At 30.5% G+C, this 16,473-nt stretch overlaps 2 protein-coding genes across 3 annotated transcripts in view; both read right to left on the bottom strand.

Annotated features, from left to right (window-relative positions):
• Positions 1–13,541, bottom strand: part of LOC126847610 (uncharacterized) — a 51,463-nt gene extending 37,922 nt beyond the window's left edge. Inside the window, exons 1-3 of the mRNA XM_050587916.1 lie at positions 13,398–13,541; positions 4,981–5,047; positions 4,871–4,903 (exon numbers count right to left, since the gene is read on the bottom strand). Coding sequence (XP_050443873.1) covers positions 4,871–4,903; positions 4,981–5,041 — 94 coding nt within the window. The 5' untranslated portion in view covers positions 5,042–5,047; positions 13,398–13,541. The remainder of the gene's footprint in view (positions 1–4,870; positions 4,904–4,980; positions 5,048–13,397) is intronic.
• On the bottom strand, positions 1,137–4,366 carry LOC126847626 (uncharacterized). Of its 2 annotated transcripts, XM_050587931.1 has the most exons (9): positions 4,321–4,366; positions 3,548–3,577; positions 3,305–3,334; positions 3,200–3,217; positions 2,941–2,979; positions 2,727–2,783; positions 2,401–2,430; positions 1,968–2,054; positions 1,137–1,644 (listed from the first exon to the last, which is right to left on the bottom strand). In XM_050587931.1, exons 1-9 carry the CDS (start codon positions 4,361–4,363, stop codon positions 1,343–1,345), a joined length of 636 nt encoding a protein of 211 aa, XP_050443888.1. In that variant the 5' UTR covers positions 4,364–4,366; the 3' UTR covers positions 1,137–1,342. The 2 variants fall into 2 exon arrangements, with proteins under 2 accessions (XP_050443888.1, XP_050443890.1); XM_050587933.1 differs by lacking the exon at positions 3,200–3,217.
• Positions 13,542–16,473: the final 2,932 nt, after the last annotated feature.

Here is a 16,473-nt window from a genome sequence, read left to right as displayed (position 1 = left end):
TTTCGAAAAACGCTTCGATGCAAATCGGTAGTTAGTATTTTCAAGCCAGTACAGTCCAAACCAAGCACAGTATAAACCAGCAAAGTTAGAAAGTTTTAAATGAAGATTCTGTATTTACAAATGAGCATCAAAGCGTTTATTTGAAAGCGATTTAATTCAATTTTATCACTTTTATTTATAATAATTCTTGTAGACCTGTGATCTCTCCGTTTCCTCATTGCTTTGATTACATTATGCCAATACTCTACTGTACTAGTCCTCTCGGATAAAATCACTTTCAAATTAACGCTTTGATGCTCATTTGTAAATACAGAATCTTCATTTAAAACTTTCTAACTTTGCTGGTTTATACTGTGCTTGGTTTGGACTGTACTGGCTTGAAAATACTAACTACCGATTTGCATCGAAGCGTTTTTCGAAAGTGATTTTATCACTTTCAGATTTAAAAATTCCTGTAAACCTGTGACCTCCCGTCCCCAATATGCCCTGACCCAACTATGCTCCGTCCCCACTATGCCCCGACCCCACTGTACTGGTTTTTTTAAATATTATTTCTAAATCTTGTCTACAAAAACGCTAGTTTTTATTTTGGTGGTAACTTGTACTGCGTAGTCAAACTTTTATGACGTAGTTTGTTGTTTACTTTATCAATTTTTATTATTTTATAAAAAAAACAATTTGTCAACATAATATAACTAACTGTATATGGATTCTATTAAGTCACAGTTGATATAAAGTTGATTTGAACAGAACTCTACTTGTTGTGGATTGACTAAATTTAATTGAAGTAACTCTAAATTGGCAGCCATTTCGTGAGAAATGATAACATGAGCTGTTTATAAAAATACACTACTACAAAAAAAAAAAACGAGCCAAACCTAACAGTATACAGAATTGAAGTATTTTTAATGTGATAACAGGAAAACCAAGCAAATATAAAAATAAAATAAATAAGACTACAAATAAAGGTGGTATTCTTATTGAATCTAAAACTGAAATTTGTAATGAATTAAATGACTAATGTAGTTTAAAGATATTAATAATAACAAAGACAGTATATATTTTCTTAATCCAATTATTATTATTTTTATTACACATAATATAGTAAAATAACAAGACATAGGACATGTGTTATTTGGTCCACTATATTTTTGCAAAAATTATTGGTAGACATGACGTAAAACAGAAATTAGCGTACAATATTATGTACATAAAAATGTATTATGTGGAATACGTTATTGAAAAAATCCACCAACCGTTTTTTCCCGGTCAGCTTAATTATATGTATATATTTTAGGTATAACGAAAAAGTGACAATAATAAGGAAAATAATAATATTATTTTACGGAACAAATATAGTGTATTCGGAAGGTGTGGGTAGATTTTGTGGCTGTCCACGTTGTAACAAATCCTCGAGTGATTCTCCTGGTTGGTCATCTGCGTTTATTTTTGACCACGTGGCACCGAATTTCCTGTATCTTATTTGGGTGTCATTTTTATCCTTAAAGATACATGTACGGCTAGTTGACTCAATCCTAACTTCTTTTATGTATAATTCTGGAGATTGGGTACTCAAGTACAATCCTAGCAAACGACAATTTGGTAGTAAAGAGGCCTGATCATTTACACGCTCCACAGGTTCACCTAAAAAATTTGAAATTTTTTTTTATTATGCTAATATAAACTTACTAGTTTACTACTTTTCTTTATGGTGCAGGACAAAACTATTTTATTTGTTAATACGAAGTCATATAAAAATAATACACTAAGCATAGTGTCCGTATTGTACTGCTATTATATTTGTATAAAATGAAAGTACGTGTGAGTAGTTTAAATTGATCTGGTTAATAGTTAATAATTAAAATCAGTTGTACACTTGTTCCTTTTAAATAACTTAAAAAACATATGTATATATATAAATATATTATAAGTGTTCAAAACCCATACAACTCCATTAAAATATTTACCCAATAAACGACGTCTAATTACATTTCTTAAAGTTGGAACGACAAATTTTCTTGTCTCGTTTGCAATTTCTTTCAAAGTTCCAAAACCTATAAAAATAGTTATTAAATGACCGTGTTACGAAGAAATAATAAAAACAAAAAATATATTAGTCGCTCTTTATACATAATTATTGCATTACATTTCATAGCATTGTGAAATAAATAACTTATTTTACAACCACTTGTTAGTGTTAAAACTCAACAAATATATTCTTTCTATTGAAGTCCCTAAGAATTTATTACATATTAACACTGTGACCACACTCAACAAAAAATTGAACTTATTAAAATCGTTATCTAACATAGAAAATCAAATAAATTAAATGAGAGTGAATTATTAACTATAAAACAAGCTTTTAAGACTATTTATGAATATCAAACAAATGGTAATTACTAGTAGCGTAAGTTAATTCCACTCTATATCCTGTAACAAACACATTAAACATCAAATCATTATGCAGAATATAAAACCCGCTTAATATATTTTATACATAACATTCACTCTATAACTTAGGTTAACTCAATCAATATTAATTAATGCAAAATGGTATTGTAAAAATTTAAATTTATATCATATACCTATGTTTAAATAAACTGTTTAAATTTTACTTTGAATAATTCTTAAAAGCTTAACAATGTATAGCTTGGTGACTTGATGTTATTAATCCAGTTTTTCTTTAAAACTACAAAAATAATTTACTCTTTTTTTTTTATATTTACTTTCAATAAGTGCTGCACCTATGAATCGTATCATATGATCGAGAAATAAATTGGCTTCTGAAATTTAAAACAAAATATATTATAATATACTTACTTATTTTTTATGATTGAAACCGTGTGTCATATTGGTATAGGTATTTTGTCAATAGGTACATATGATTAGTCTCAAAGTATTTGTAAATATGAAATATGAAATATTAAAAGTGGTTTTTACTTTGCGTTTGATTTAAATGAAGATCTGTTTGACCTGAAACTTAAACAAAAATCTTGTTTGCATAAAGAATATCAAACAACTGTTGCATAACATAGAGAAAATAATTGGCTTCTAAATTTTAAAACAAAATACATTTTAATGTACCTACATATTTTTTATGAATGAAACCGATATGTCATTTATATTGATATTTGTCAATATATACATAAGATTATTCTCAAAGTATTTAGAAATAATAAATATAAAAAGGGATTTTTACTTTGCGATGGCTGCGGATCTGAAATTAAACAAAAATCTTGTTTGCATAAAGAATATCAAACAACTGTGTGGAATCGCTTCCGTAAAGTGTAATGAAAATTATTACCCGCTACATGGGATAAAATATCTCTTGCTTCTGAAATGAACAACACATAAATTAATGATATTTCATTTAATTTACTATTCTATTATGATCAGGAAGACAAATTTCGAAGTAGAAAAAACATGTTTATTAAAAACTCGAAAGAAATATGCTCCACTGTATATTTGATACGATGAGTCTCTTTAGAAAATCCAATAGGAATGAAATATTGGAAATATTTTCATAAAATTTAACAAGAACTATTACCCGGTACAGCGATCAAAAAATTAATTTTGCCTGAAATTTACATTACATAAATTAATGATATTGAATTTGATTTGCTATGATAAATTATTACTACAATGTATAATTATTAGAGCTGGGACCTCGAATCGAATTTTTCTATTATTCGAATTATTCGAATAACCGAATAATACTATTCGTATGAAAATAATTCAAATAATTCGAATATTCGGATTTTCGAATATTTTGTCAAATTTATGTTTTTTTGTAATTTATTATAAATCTATATAAATTGTTAAAATCTTATTTTTTGTAATAAGTAATAATATTTATTTTGTCAAAAGATGAATTCGTTAAAATTATATTTATTTGTAAAAAAAATATTAAAAATAGATCAAGGACACCTTGGTTGTCTCTTAATTATTTTTTTTTTAATTTAAGTAATCCTGCAAAGAAAATGATAAAATATTCTAATATTCGAAAAATCACATCGAATATTCGAATTTTTTTTATTCGAATAGCCCACCACTAATAATTATAAATTAGAAGACGAAGGTCAAAGTAGAAAAAAAATATGAAATTAAATAGACTAGGGAACCCTTATAAAATGTAATGGCTGAGTTGATGCAGTATTTTTTCATAAAGCTACTATTTAGATTTCGATGAAAAATATAATAATTATAACACTCGTCATTTGCATAAAGAGAAACGTGAGATGCATTTTTTATAAGATTTTCAAATAATTCTTTTCTACTCTTGCCTTGATGTTTTGTATTATTATTATAAAATATGATTACAGAAATTCTCGTAAGTATATTGATTATTGATATCATCAACCATTTCCTCAATAACAACCTCCAAACCATCTAGAATAAACAAATGAAGATTTAGGCTATACTAAAATAATAAAATCAAATCAAATTAGGTACAATACAAATGTTTAGAATAATATTAAATCCGACTTTGAGCAGTAGCCATTTAAGATCACTTTTCTCCTTTGATTAGATTACTAAAAATCGCTAATGTAAAAATTATAATACACTATTATGCTCTGTACACTGTTCTACATATCTGGTACACCTTTCTTAACTATTAATAAAAACTAAAATTTTTATTTACTTGACAGTTAGATAGATGTAACAAAGCTTCTATATATTATATTAGTATATTATTATAAATATAATATCTTACTTAATCCACGTCTACCATCTATAGTATCTATGCCATTCTTAAAATAAACAATTTTGAAGACTGCAGCTGAGATACATAATTTAAAACATTTGTATAAAAACAGTGGATTTTGAAAACTTAAAAATCATTTGTTTATAATATAAAATTATTACTGACTTGAACTCAAAACATTATCCATATAATCCGACTCTGTGAAAAAGTGAAATATTAAATTTTTTAAAATTTGAACTACCTTAAGTTGATAACCGTGAAAATAAAATAATTACCATCATCTGCCAAAACACCCGCAAGGAATAGAAAAGATATTAATAAACTGAAGAGTTTCATTATTATCTGCGAATAATAATAAATAAAAAAAAACATTTTATATTAGTCATAGTTGCCTTTTGTGCTGATATGAGAAGGTTAGGTTAGGTATGATTTTGCAAGGCAGTTTCAATATGATAAATATTTCCTAGACAGTTAAACGGATTGTTATGTAAAGGAAGGTAAAAATCTACCTCAAAAGGTACTTGATTTGGCCAAAATTACAGTTATTTCACCATATTAAGGATACACAAAGAAAAACCAGGTCTGTTAACAATTTCAGTTGCGTTGTATGAAAAAGTTAGGTTACACTATTCAAAATAGAAATTAGAAAAATTAGTATACATACTTAATGTCGTTATTACATTCGATTTTACGAAGTGACATTATACACCTAATTTTCAAGCGTCTAAACTTGACTACGCATAATAAAATCTTATTTTTAGAGCGTTTTAATTTCTGTCTAATATACGTGTACAAATTTGTTTTTAGCTTTCCGTTTTAAAATCGTCAAAAATAAAATTAAAAACTTAAAAACATGCAAAACAATTTTTTACGCATAATTTTTCTTAGTCAACCGCGAGTGGATCGAAAGCGAAACTATTCATGAGTTTATAGTGGAAAGAAGAAAACATTTTAGAAAGAATGTCATACCCGTTTTAAAAAATATCTTTAGAAATATAGTTATTACCGTTATAAAAAAAAAACAGTACAGTGGGGTCGGTGCATAGTGGGGACGGAACATAGTTGGGTCGGGGCATATTGGGGATGGGGAGGTCACAGGTTTACAGGAATTTTTAAATCTGAAAGTGATAAAATCACTTTCGAAAAAACGCTTCGATGCAAATCGGTAGTTAGTATTTTCAAGCCAGTACAGTCCAAACCAAGCACAGTATAAACCAGCAAAGTTAGAAAGTCTTAAATGAAGGTTCTGTATTTACAAATGAGCATCAAAGCGTTTATTTGAAAGCGATTTTATCCAAGAGGACTAGTACAGTAGAGTATTGGCATAATGTAATCAAAGCAATGAGGAAACGGAGAGGTCACAGGTCTACAAGAATTATTATAAATTAAAGTGATAAAATTGAATAAAATCGCTTTCAAATAAACGCTTTGATGCTCATTTGTAAATACAGAACCTTCATTTAAGACTTTCTAACTTTGCTGGTTAAAACTGTGCTTGGTTTGGACTGTACTGGCTTGAAAATACTAACTACCGATTTGCATCGAAGCGTTTTTTCGAAAGTGATTTTATCACTTTCAGATTTAAAAATTCCTGTAAACCTGTGACCTCCCCGTCCCCAATATGCCCCGACCCAACTATGTTCCGTCCCCACTATGCACCGCCCCACTGTACTGGTTTTTTTTTTTTGCAAAAACTTAGTGGACCAAATAACACATAACAATGTCTTGTTATATTTTGTTGGAATGGTCGACGATTCATGTTTCAATCGTTTGTACTCCATAGTTTAAATTATAATCGCTTATTCTCAATAAAATTAATATTTATGTATTATATACTTCCATTGAAGCAATCTCACACAAACTATTTATACTTCACAGATTATATTATTTCAAAGCTATATTATACTTCTATTTTACTAGATTGACAATGTACAAAATAAAATGCAACTAAAAAAACCTTTTCATAGATCCTTAAAATGCAAAGGGTGGGATAGTGAAACGGGTTTTACCATTTAAATACATTAGAAAATCGCCGTTTTACTGCCCCATCCTGTATATTAATTTCTTGTTATTTTCTAAAGAAAAATCGATTTTCTTACATTTAAATTAAAATAAATCGTATACTGGTACTGTAATGGAGAAAACAATAAATTTTACCTACATATATTACTTATTAGTTAAATATTACTAACGTGTATGGCCACTAGCGGTCTGCTGTTGCCTGTTATTTAACAATAACCTTTTATGGAGATTTTAAAAATTGTGTTTTTTTAATAATAGCATAAGAGCAGTATCATAATGTTAAATGTTCACGAGATTTGTTCTAGTCATAAAATAAAGTATTATCATTTATGACTTAATTATTATTAAAATTTATCTTCATCTGTACATAGTAATAAAATAATGAAATATTTTATACAAAATTAGAGCTACAAGTTGATAAACTAAAAATTTAAAATTAGCACAAAGCAGATTATCTAATATTAGACAATTTAAACAATCAAGCGTGAATCTCTTTAAATGAATAACAGTATAACAATATACAAAACATTAGTTTTCCTTTAAAAAAATTGTGTAATAAAAAATACATTTTGAGGCGGTATACTGCATAAAAACCAACACTTAATCTGAATCCAAAAAACAACAGTCCTCTTCATAATTTGCAGGTAGTTGGACCTTATATACTCATAGTTGACCTTCGGTAAGGTTATATAACGCAGGCTATAAAATAACGAGATAACGACAGTGGTTTTGTCGTATCAGAATCATTAAATATCTTAAATAAGTACACGGATAGGTTTTTTTCCCAATAAATCGAGTGTCTACTATAATCAGTTACACGATTTAGTCGCCTATGATATCATGTAATAAACACAATATTATGATACCGATCATTGGGCCCTAACCTAATCTAACACGGATAGACGTTACCAACTGATAGTTTTTAGTGTCTGTTCGTTTCTCACATCTGGTACACCGGGTTTTTAGTTAAAAAAAAAAATTGAATTTGTGTAAACTTTAAGTCAAGAGTGGTACTTGAGCACAAAACCTAATAGTATCATTCTGCATAGATATACATAAAATTGTTTTAATGATTTGATCAATTTGTTTTAAAGATTTTAGGAGTTTTTGTTAAAATATACGAAATCTGCGAAAACACAGTTTCCCGGCAATTAAAAAAAAAACAGTAGTGCCGAATTTTTTTCCCGTTTAATATGTTATGGGTACATATGAGTTCCAACTACTGGCAAATTTTCAACCCAAAAGTTTTAGAATTTCCGCTAAAAACCCCGAAAAACAAAAAAACTTGTACCCCCCCTAGGGGGGTGGGAAATGGGTATAGTTTAAGTTTGACACAACTAACGTGTGCGGGCATACCAAATAATTATTTCTTATACATTTCAACTCGATCCAACTCTTTTTCTCGAAATTATAGCCGTTATAATTTCTAACTTAAAAACTCGTACGGTTTTTTTTTGTTTTTTCAACTTTCGTCTGTGAAGAATTAAACTTTTTCAACTTTTACCCCCCCAAAGTACCAACTAGATTAAATTTGCGATTTATAGAGTTGCTATTCAAAGGAATTGGTCAAGTATTAAAAAAGTTACAGTGTATACAGCGAAAAAAAAAGCCCACATCAGAGTAAAACCAATACCTTCTCGCTTTGCATCAAAGCTAAAATATTGAAATATTTTTTCCAAATTGTACACTTAGATGTAGTGAAAAAATTCAATTTTATAAATCGTTTTCATAATAGATCACAAAAGTAGCGTCTTGATAATAAAGTAAAAAAACCAGTACAGTGGGGTCAGTGCATAGTGGGGACGGAGCATAGTTGGGTCGGGGCATAGTGGGTACGGGGAGGTCACAGGTTTACAGGAATTTTTAAATCTGAAAGTGATAAAATCGCTTTCGAAAAAACGCTTCGATGCAAATCGGTAGTTAGTATTTTCAAGCCAGTACAGTCCAAACCAAGCACAGTATAAACCAGCAAAGTTAGAAAGTTTTAAATTAAGGTTCTGTATTTACAAATGAGCATCAAAGCGTTTATTTGAAAGTGATTTTATCCGAGAGGACTAGTACAGTAAAGTATAGGCATAATGTAATCCAAGCAATGAGGAAACGGAGAGTTCACAGGTCTACAGGAATTATTATAAATAAAAGTGATAAAATTGAATATTGTGTGTATTGCAGAGACACGCTCCCGCTTACTCCATACACCTCGGAAGTGGGTGTCATTAATATTGACTTGCAACGCAATCTAGGTTCACATTGGGTAGCTTACCGGAAACAAGGACAACACGTTAGTTATTTCGATAGTTTTGGAAACTTACCACCACCACTGGAGGTACAAAAGTATTTTATAGACTGCACGATTGACTACAACTACAGTCGTTATCAAAAGTTCAACACGATTAATTGTGGACATTGGTGCGTGCGATTTCTGCTGAACACGCTCGATAATTGTTACAACAGTGACGTTAAGCGGTGAGGGGTCCGAATTGCAATGTATATTCAACCCTACGCTGGAAGTGAGTGACCACTGTGAAATTGGTTTGTTGAGTTTGCACACGTGGAACACTATACCAAGTGTTGATGAGCGAAACAACAAGTTTATCGTTGGTACACTGGTCCCCGATGGCGATGATCTGCAGTAGCAACAGGAAGCTGCTCCTCAACCGAATGTTGTTGTCGATGGTCGAAACAACAACAGTACCAAAATGATTGTATCTTCACCGGAAGCAGTTCACCTCTTTATGTGGTTTCAATACCCACGGGATCGTATGAATTTGAAGACATCAAAAAGATTATCACAACCGATTGGCCAAAGGAAATGAATTCGTTTCAAATAATTGGTAATCACAATACCATGCGGTGTGAAATAACCAGTGATTATCCAGTTGATTTCACTCCTCGGGACTCGATTGGTGAATTGCTTGGATTCCACCCGAGGGTGTTGGAAGCTCATTGATGAAGATTATCAGTGTGACGTGTATAAGAGTGGATTGCAACGTGATTGAAGGATTATTCCACAGCGGTCGTCAGTCACACACGTTGCACGAATTCTTTCCTAACGTTGCTCCGGGTTACCGTATCATAGAGTGTCCCAAACATGTGGTATACTATCCTCTAAACACATCGCAGTTGAGCACATTGAACATCCAGTTGCGTGATCAAGACGGACACAAGATCAACCTACAGAACGAACAATTGACCGTACATTTGTGCATGCATTTGTTTGATGAGATCCGGTACGAAGTTAACGGCAAAGAGATTGACAAGGTTAAAAACGTCGGAGTAGTGACTACAATCAAAGGATTTTGTTCTTTTACTTCCAGTGATATCACACGGATGCAACCGGCCGGATGGAAACACATCAATGACAACCAGACCAGTCGAGACCTGATGGACACGACAGAGTTTTTTGCACAGTATCCACTATCGGCTTGCATGGGCTTTTTCGAACGGTTCCGTCGTGTCCTGATCAACTGTACACAATCACTTGTGCTCATACGATCGAGCCGGGACATTGGAGCCATAGAGTTGATACAACCGGATGAGAGCATGAAGACTGAAGTAAATACCCCGGCAAACGTTGACCTACTCAAACAGACCACAGTGAACATTACTAAAATCAAATAAATCGTGAAATACTTTGAACCCAATGTGAAAACAGAATTGGGTCTAATGCGTATTCTGGACGGAAAGCGGTGGTTGCCTTTGGAATATCAACACTGGGTCATTGCGGTGTATCCTTTGGTACCTCAAACCACTCATCACACATGGTCGGTACGAACGTTTTCAAACGTTGAGAAACCACGGTATTTGCTAATAGAACTGGGCAAAGAACATTCCAAACTATCTCAATCGGACTTTCATCACTGTACACTGCGCAATGTCAAGGCTTACTTGAACTCTGACGAGTACCCGTACGAAAACTACAATGCTGATTTTGAAGCTGACAAACACACTTCAATGTACAATGCGTACACTCGTTTTCAAACAATATACTATGGACGTACCAATCCTCAACCTTTACTGGACCGTGTCCACTACAAGAATCTTGGACCAATCATAGTCATTGACTGTTCGAAACAGAATGACACTGTTAAATCGTCTACGGTTGACTTACGTATAGACTTTGAATGCGCCAAAGCTTTTCCACAAAACACTTCATTGTACTGTGTTATTATACACGACTGTCAGATGGAGTACAATGCATTTAGTGGAGAAGTTAGGAAATTATAATTGTATATATACTTTGTTTAAATAATAATATCTTATCAGATCCAAATCGGCAAATATGTTGAAATATTTACCCTGCAAACAAATTATAAGATTTAGCAAATTATAAGAAGTAAGATTTTTCATCGTTTACAAAAAATTAATACCTTTATTCTAGGACTGTTTTTTACAAAGATGATTCTTGAAGCGAAATCCAAACATTTCTCCATATACTCGGTGTTTATGATTTTATGAAAACATATCATACACTCGTTAATTTTATTTTTTGGCATTGTCAGTTTGTCAGTATCATTGTCAGTTTGTCATTATCAATGTTGTTGACAACATTTTTCATTATCATTTTTATTTCTCGTACGATCCGTGGTCTTGTAAGTATCAACTTTCGGTATATGTTATCAAATATTATATTCTTTAATTTATACATCCGCTTTGCCATTTCGAGAGTCAGCGAAATGCCTATTTTCCAGATTGGACACATTGTAGCCGTTGTATGGTTCATAAATGATTGTGTCTCAATCACCATGTAAGATTTCCTTGTGTATGCTTCTATTACTCGCATGGTAGTTTGCTCATCTTGCAATATAACTATACCGTCCAAGCTCCCGGATAGTGATGAGAAGTATGGATAAATTGCATATAATCGTTGTAAAAATTGTATATTTACAGCAATCTGATCGATTCCACCGACAATTACAATTTTCGGCCAAAATAAATCTCTAGAGTCCAGTCCAATGTGCATGTAGGTAGAGAATCGATATCATACACTGAAGTGTCGATTAAGTAATCTGAGTGTTGTTGTTGCTGCTGTTTCTGTTGGCTTTCAAGTTGTTTATCGATTTTTTTTGACAAGTCCATCTTGAATCACTACTCACACTAAACTAAAATTTAATTTATGAAAAACCCAATATATTATAACCATTAAAAAGATAACACAATCTTATCATACACGAATGTGAGTGTACCATATAGAAGAGATTACACGCGCGCAGCAATGATAAACATGTCACACGTTTGCCTTTTGGTTACTCATAAAACATTTTTTTCCCGTTAGGTTAGGTCATAAATCTGTGTGGGATAAGAGTATGATAATATTCCGATTTGACGTCACCGCGAGGATACGACGGCAGTCAATATGACGGCAGCATAAGTACACTCGTGTGATGTCAATTTTTGCAAAAAAATTATACACGTCAGCACTTTCCATTGATAACATTGGAATTTTAATAGGTTTTTAATTGCCCGCGGCATGCACCTGTGATAACATTGGAATTTTAAGTGCCCGCGGCAAGTACCTGTGATAACATTGCAATTTTAATGGGTTTTTAATTGCCCGCGGCTTCCTTTGATGCCTAGAACCGCCATGCATATGTGACTACATTGTTGTGATAATGGGTTTTAATTGACGGCGGCATCCCTGTGATGCCCAGAACCGGCATGCATATATAAATACATTGTAGTTTAAATGGGTTTTTAATTGTTGGCGGCATCCCTTTGATGCCCAGAACCGGCATTTATAACACTACTCATGCACTTCAATAACTTTTAAATTGAGACTGGTGTACTAAAAATGTTGAATGGTCGATAACAAGTTTTTGATAACGTTTTTTAAAGTACTTAAGGGGCCTCTAAACTAGAATTTATCAAGGCACATTTTATAGGTAAATTTGACTAAAAAGTTTAAATAAATACTACCATAGGAAAGAAGTATCGATTTTGATATTTTTTTTTCAACTTTTATAACGCATATAAGATTTATTTTTGTACAAAAACATATTTTTTTACTTCAAACGTAGTGTCCTTAAGAATACATCGATTTAAGTTTTTAAAAAAACATTCGAATTCTTCACAACATTTTCAAGGTATCGGTCGTACACAATTTTAAAATCAGTAAATTAATTATTTCAATATAAATTAAATGCAATTTTTAAGCTATTTCAACTAAAATTAAAAACATTTAACATAAACAAACATCAAGAATATACGAACATTTTTTTTTTAATAATAACTGTTAAAAATTAAAATCAAAGTGCTTAAAGTGTTTATTTGAAAGTGGTTCTGTCACTTTTGTTAAAAAATAATTCCTGTAGACCTGTAACCTCTCCGTACCTATTGCTTTGGTCACATTATGCCTCGACCCCACTGTACAAGCTTACTAGGACAAAATCACTTTCACATAAACGCTTTGATACGTACTATGCTTACTATGCAATGCGTAGTTATAACAAGAGTTTTGCATCATTCTAATAAAATATACTAAACAATTATCTAGATAACAAATTATTCAAAGTTCTTTGTTAAAAAATATATTAAAACAATTTTAAAAAATATCATTTAAATAGTCTATAAGTGTTTTTTTTAAGTAATTGTATTTAAAATTATTATTTTGAAACATTTAATACATTCTACATTTAGAAAATATAAAAAAACAATTTCGTATATTACTTACTAAATAATTGCAATGATAGTTGTACTGGCTGCTTCAATGGTTTTTTTACGATTGATCAAATGGCTTATGTATTGCCGACCGAAACAATAATATCTAGATGTATTTTGCAAAACTGTTTATTCAAATTGGTTAGCATAAGCAACATTTGTCATTTTTCGTTATGAATAACATATTAATATTACTCTGAAGCTTAATACCAAGTAGAGAATAATATTAAATTTACTTAATACTATCGTAGTATGAGTAACGATATAGTAAAGGTGGGGTCTCAGCGGAGGTCTGTGTACACAATTTTAAACTTACAAAACAATTTGTGCAAACGATAACATACAAAAAACACGTAATAATACAAATATCAGATTCAAATGTTTTTTAACCCAGAAGAAAAATATAGAATCAAATTTGTACGGAGATTACAGTTTTTTTTTTATAAAGAAGCCATTGTAATTTGAATGTGATTAATTACATTGTATCCACTCAGATTCGTAAATTGGGTGTGTTTAATGTTTCGTCAATATAAACATGTAACTATTTTAGACAAAATATAATTTTTTTTGCTGCAAATTATAGCTAATAAAATTGATATTTTGCAAATTAACGAAAATTTGGTATATTTTCAATAAAACGATAACCTGATTGAGCGTTTAAACTACTCTTAGTATTTAAAAATAACGTAATTGTAAATAAATCCCAAAAATTCAATTATTACTATAACTCGAATACTGGTATTAATAAGTATATTCGAAGGGTCATTAAATATTCCAAAATATATTTTCAAAGCCACATCTTTTGCCCACCAATGTTTTTCGCCTATTAGATTCAAAACGTCTGCCTGCTTATGCGAGTAGCACAAAGTAGGAAGTCGTTGCGGTAAGAAAGGCATGCCCAAAAACCTTGATCTTGACCACTTATGTTTAAGGCTCCGCCTGTTAAATCATAGATTATATAACACCAGACGGTGCACTTCTTCATTTACTAATAACTGAAATCCTCCTCAACTTGTGTGACCAAATTCTAGAAATTCAGTTATTGTGAAAAACACTTTACTATAATATCAAATCAGTTATAACATCAGTGAACCCAGTGATACTCAGTTCTGAAATAATAATTTCTCATAAATAGTTTTTTTTCCGACGATGGTTACTCTGAGTTGAGAAGGGTTTTGATTTATTTACATTTTCAGCAATTACTTGATCAACCAGTTTATCAATCACTAATAATTGCATCTAGTTAACGCATGGGGGTGCGGCTGTAAAATATAAAAAATTTCACTTCTTCAATCTTAAAAATAGAGATCAACCCCTCCCCCGAATAAAAAATTAAGTCAATGCAATTGGGTATGCCTCTTTAACAAATTATTTTTCGACCAAAATTTCATCACACTTCTTCTCTTGAAGAGGGGTAACATTTTAGTATTTTAACCGTGTTTTAAGGATTTGTGATCTATAGTTTGTACTAAAAATTGGTCTAATATACAGGGTGATCCAACTAACGTAAGACACTCATTTTCTCTGAAAGTATGAATATTTTGCGAATTTTTTTTTTCCTAAAATTTTAGGTACATATTTAGCTACATTTTTCAATATTTAGAAAAATTTTATCTTCAACCCTTATACGTTAAATAAGTACGAACCTCGTTTTTTCAAATGGGAACATATGTTTTAAATTCCATAAATATAAAGACAAAAAATCTAAAAAAATGTTAGCGTTTGAATTTTTAATTTTCATCCATTTGTTCGCTGTTTATGACTTTGTAAAGATTTGAATTTTTGTCTATATTTCTTAATAATTTCATTCGATTCGACAAAGACAAGTAGTTTTATTACGACGGTCATCACATCAAATATAATAATAATTTGATGTTAACGCATTCCGTATCATAATCAGATATAATAAATAACCATACATTATTAGACGAAAGGTAGACTGTTACGGATAACGGACTTTACACTTTAACCTAATCTAGCTGGAGCTAGTCATTAGCTGGTTATCTCGGATAACAATCTAGTATCTAAACTATGCATCAGTTACCACGGAATAATCGAGTGACCAGTACCCATAATATATTTTATTATTTGTACAAAATCGCATTATATTTATTATTTGTACATAACCTCATCGCTAACAAATTTCGACTTCGAAGTTCACACGTTTTCCATTAGTGAAATGAGAAATTGCAAACTTAATTAAAAAATGTTAGTAAATTTACATTATACTTTATAGTAAATATGATAGCATGCTTATTGTAGTTATGTCATAACTCGTTATTTTATAATTTTTTAAATATATCAATTGATAATATTTGCTCTCGACTTTATTTTGACGTTACATTCTTGGACACACCATTAATTTAATAGGTAAGTGTATTAAAGTTTAATAGATAATTTAATACAATACGAATTCAATTAGCTTTTTTATTTTAGGTTGAATGCTTTTTTCCGAAAATCTTTTATCATTTAAAAATCAATGTTATCATGTCAGAAATATCTATGGCGTTGAGAATATACCAATTACTATGGAAATGTCTTTTCAATTGGACCCAAGACTGAAGACCTTACAATTGTATATCAAGGTGTAAATTATAAATATAAAGCATTAATTTAATAGGTAACTTTATTAGAGTTTAATGGGTAATTTAATACAGTACGATTTCAATTAGCTTTTTTAATTTAGGTTGAATGCTTTTTTACTGAAAATATTTCATCTTTTAAAAACCAATGTTATCATGTAAAATTGGTTTTGAGTATGACATATCAATTGCTATGGAAATGTCTTCTCAATCGGACCCAAGACCTTACAATTATATATCAAGGTGTAAATTATAAGTATAAAACATTTATTTCTAATGTGACATTTTTTCATGTGAATGTATAATATCAACACTAAGCAATTTGAATGAAAAGTGTGTTGTGTTAACTTAAAATAATTATTAATGCATGTATTTGTGTATGTGGGTTGATAATACTCATATACCCGTTTCATTTATTTTTAAAAATATCAGTAATTAATGTATGAATTTCATACTACTACATACAAGGAATCGCTTCTTGATTATACCAATATTTATAATAATATG

This window comes from Adelges cooleyi, unplaced genomic scaffold, assembly GCF_023614345.1.
Source record: "Adelges cooleyi isolate 19-005CV unplaced genomic scaffold, UGA_ACOO_1.1 ACOO_flye_CR_arks_rails_tigmint_CR_PRNA_11, whole genome shotgun sequence".
Lineage (NCBI taxonomy): Eukaryota > Metazoa > Arthropoda > Insecta > Hemiptera > Adelgidae > Adelges > Adelges cooleyi.
The sequence above is the reverse complement of the archived record's forward strand: the minus strand, read 5'-3'. Positions and strand labels throughout refer to the sequence as shown.

What these genes read in the sequence shown, in the direction of transcription:
- LOC126847626 (XM_050587931.1), bottom strand. Translation starts at nt 4,363, where the DNA reads ATGGTTGATGATATCAATAATCAATATACTTACGAGAATTTCT. An exon ending in AGGTGCAGCACTTATTGAAA is followed by an intron (nt 2,431 to 2,726) that starts GTAAATATAAAA and finishes TGTTTGTTACAG; the next exon opens with GATATAGAGTGGAATTAACT. An exon ending in AATTAGACGTCGTTTATTGG is followed by an intron (nt 1,645 to 1,967) that starts GTAAATATTTTA and finishes CAAATTTTTTAG; the next exon opens with GTGAACCTGTGGAGCGTGTA.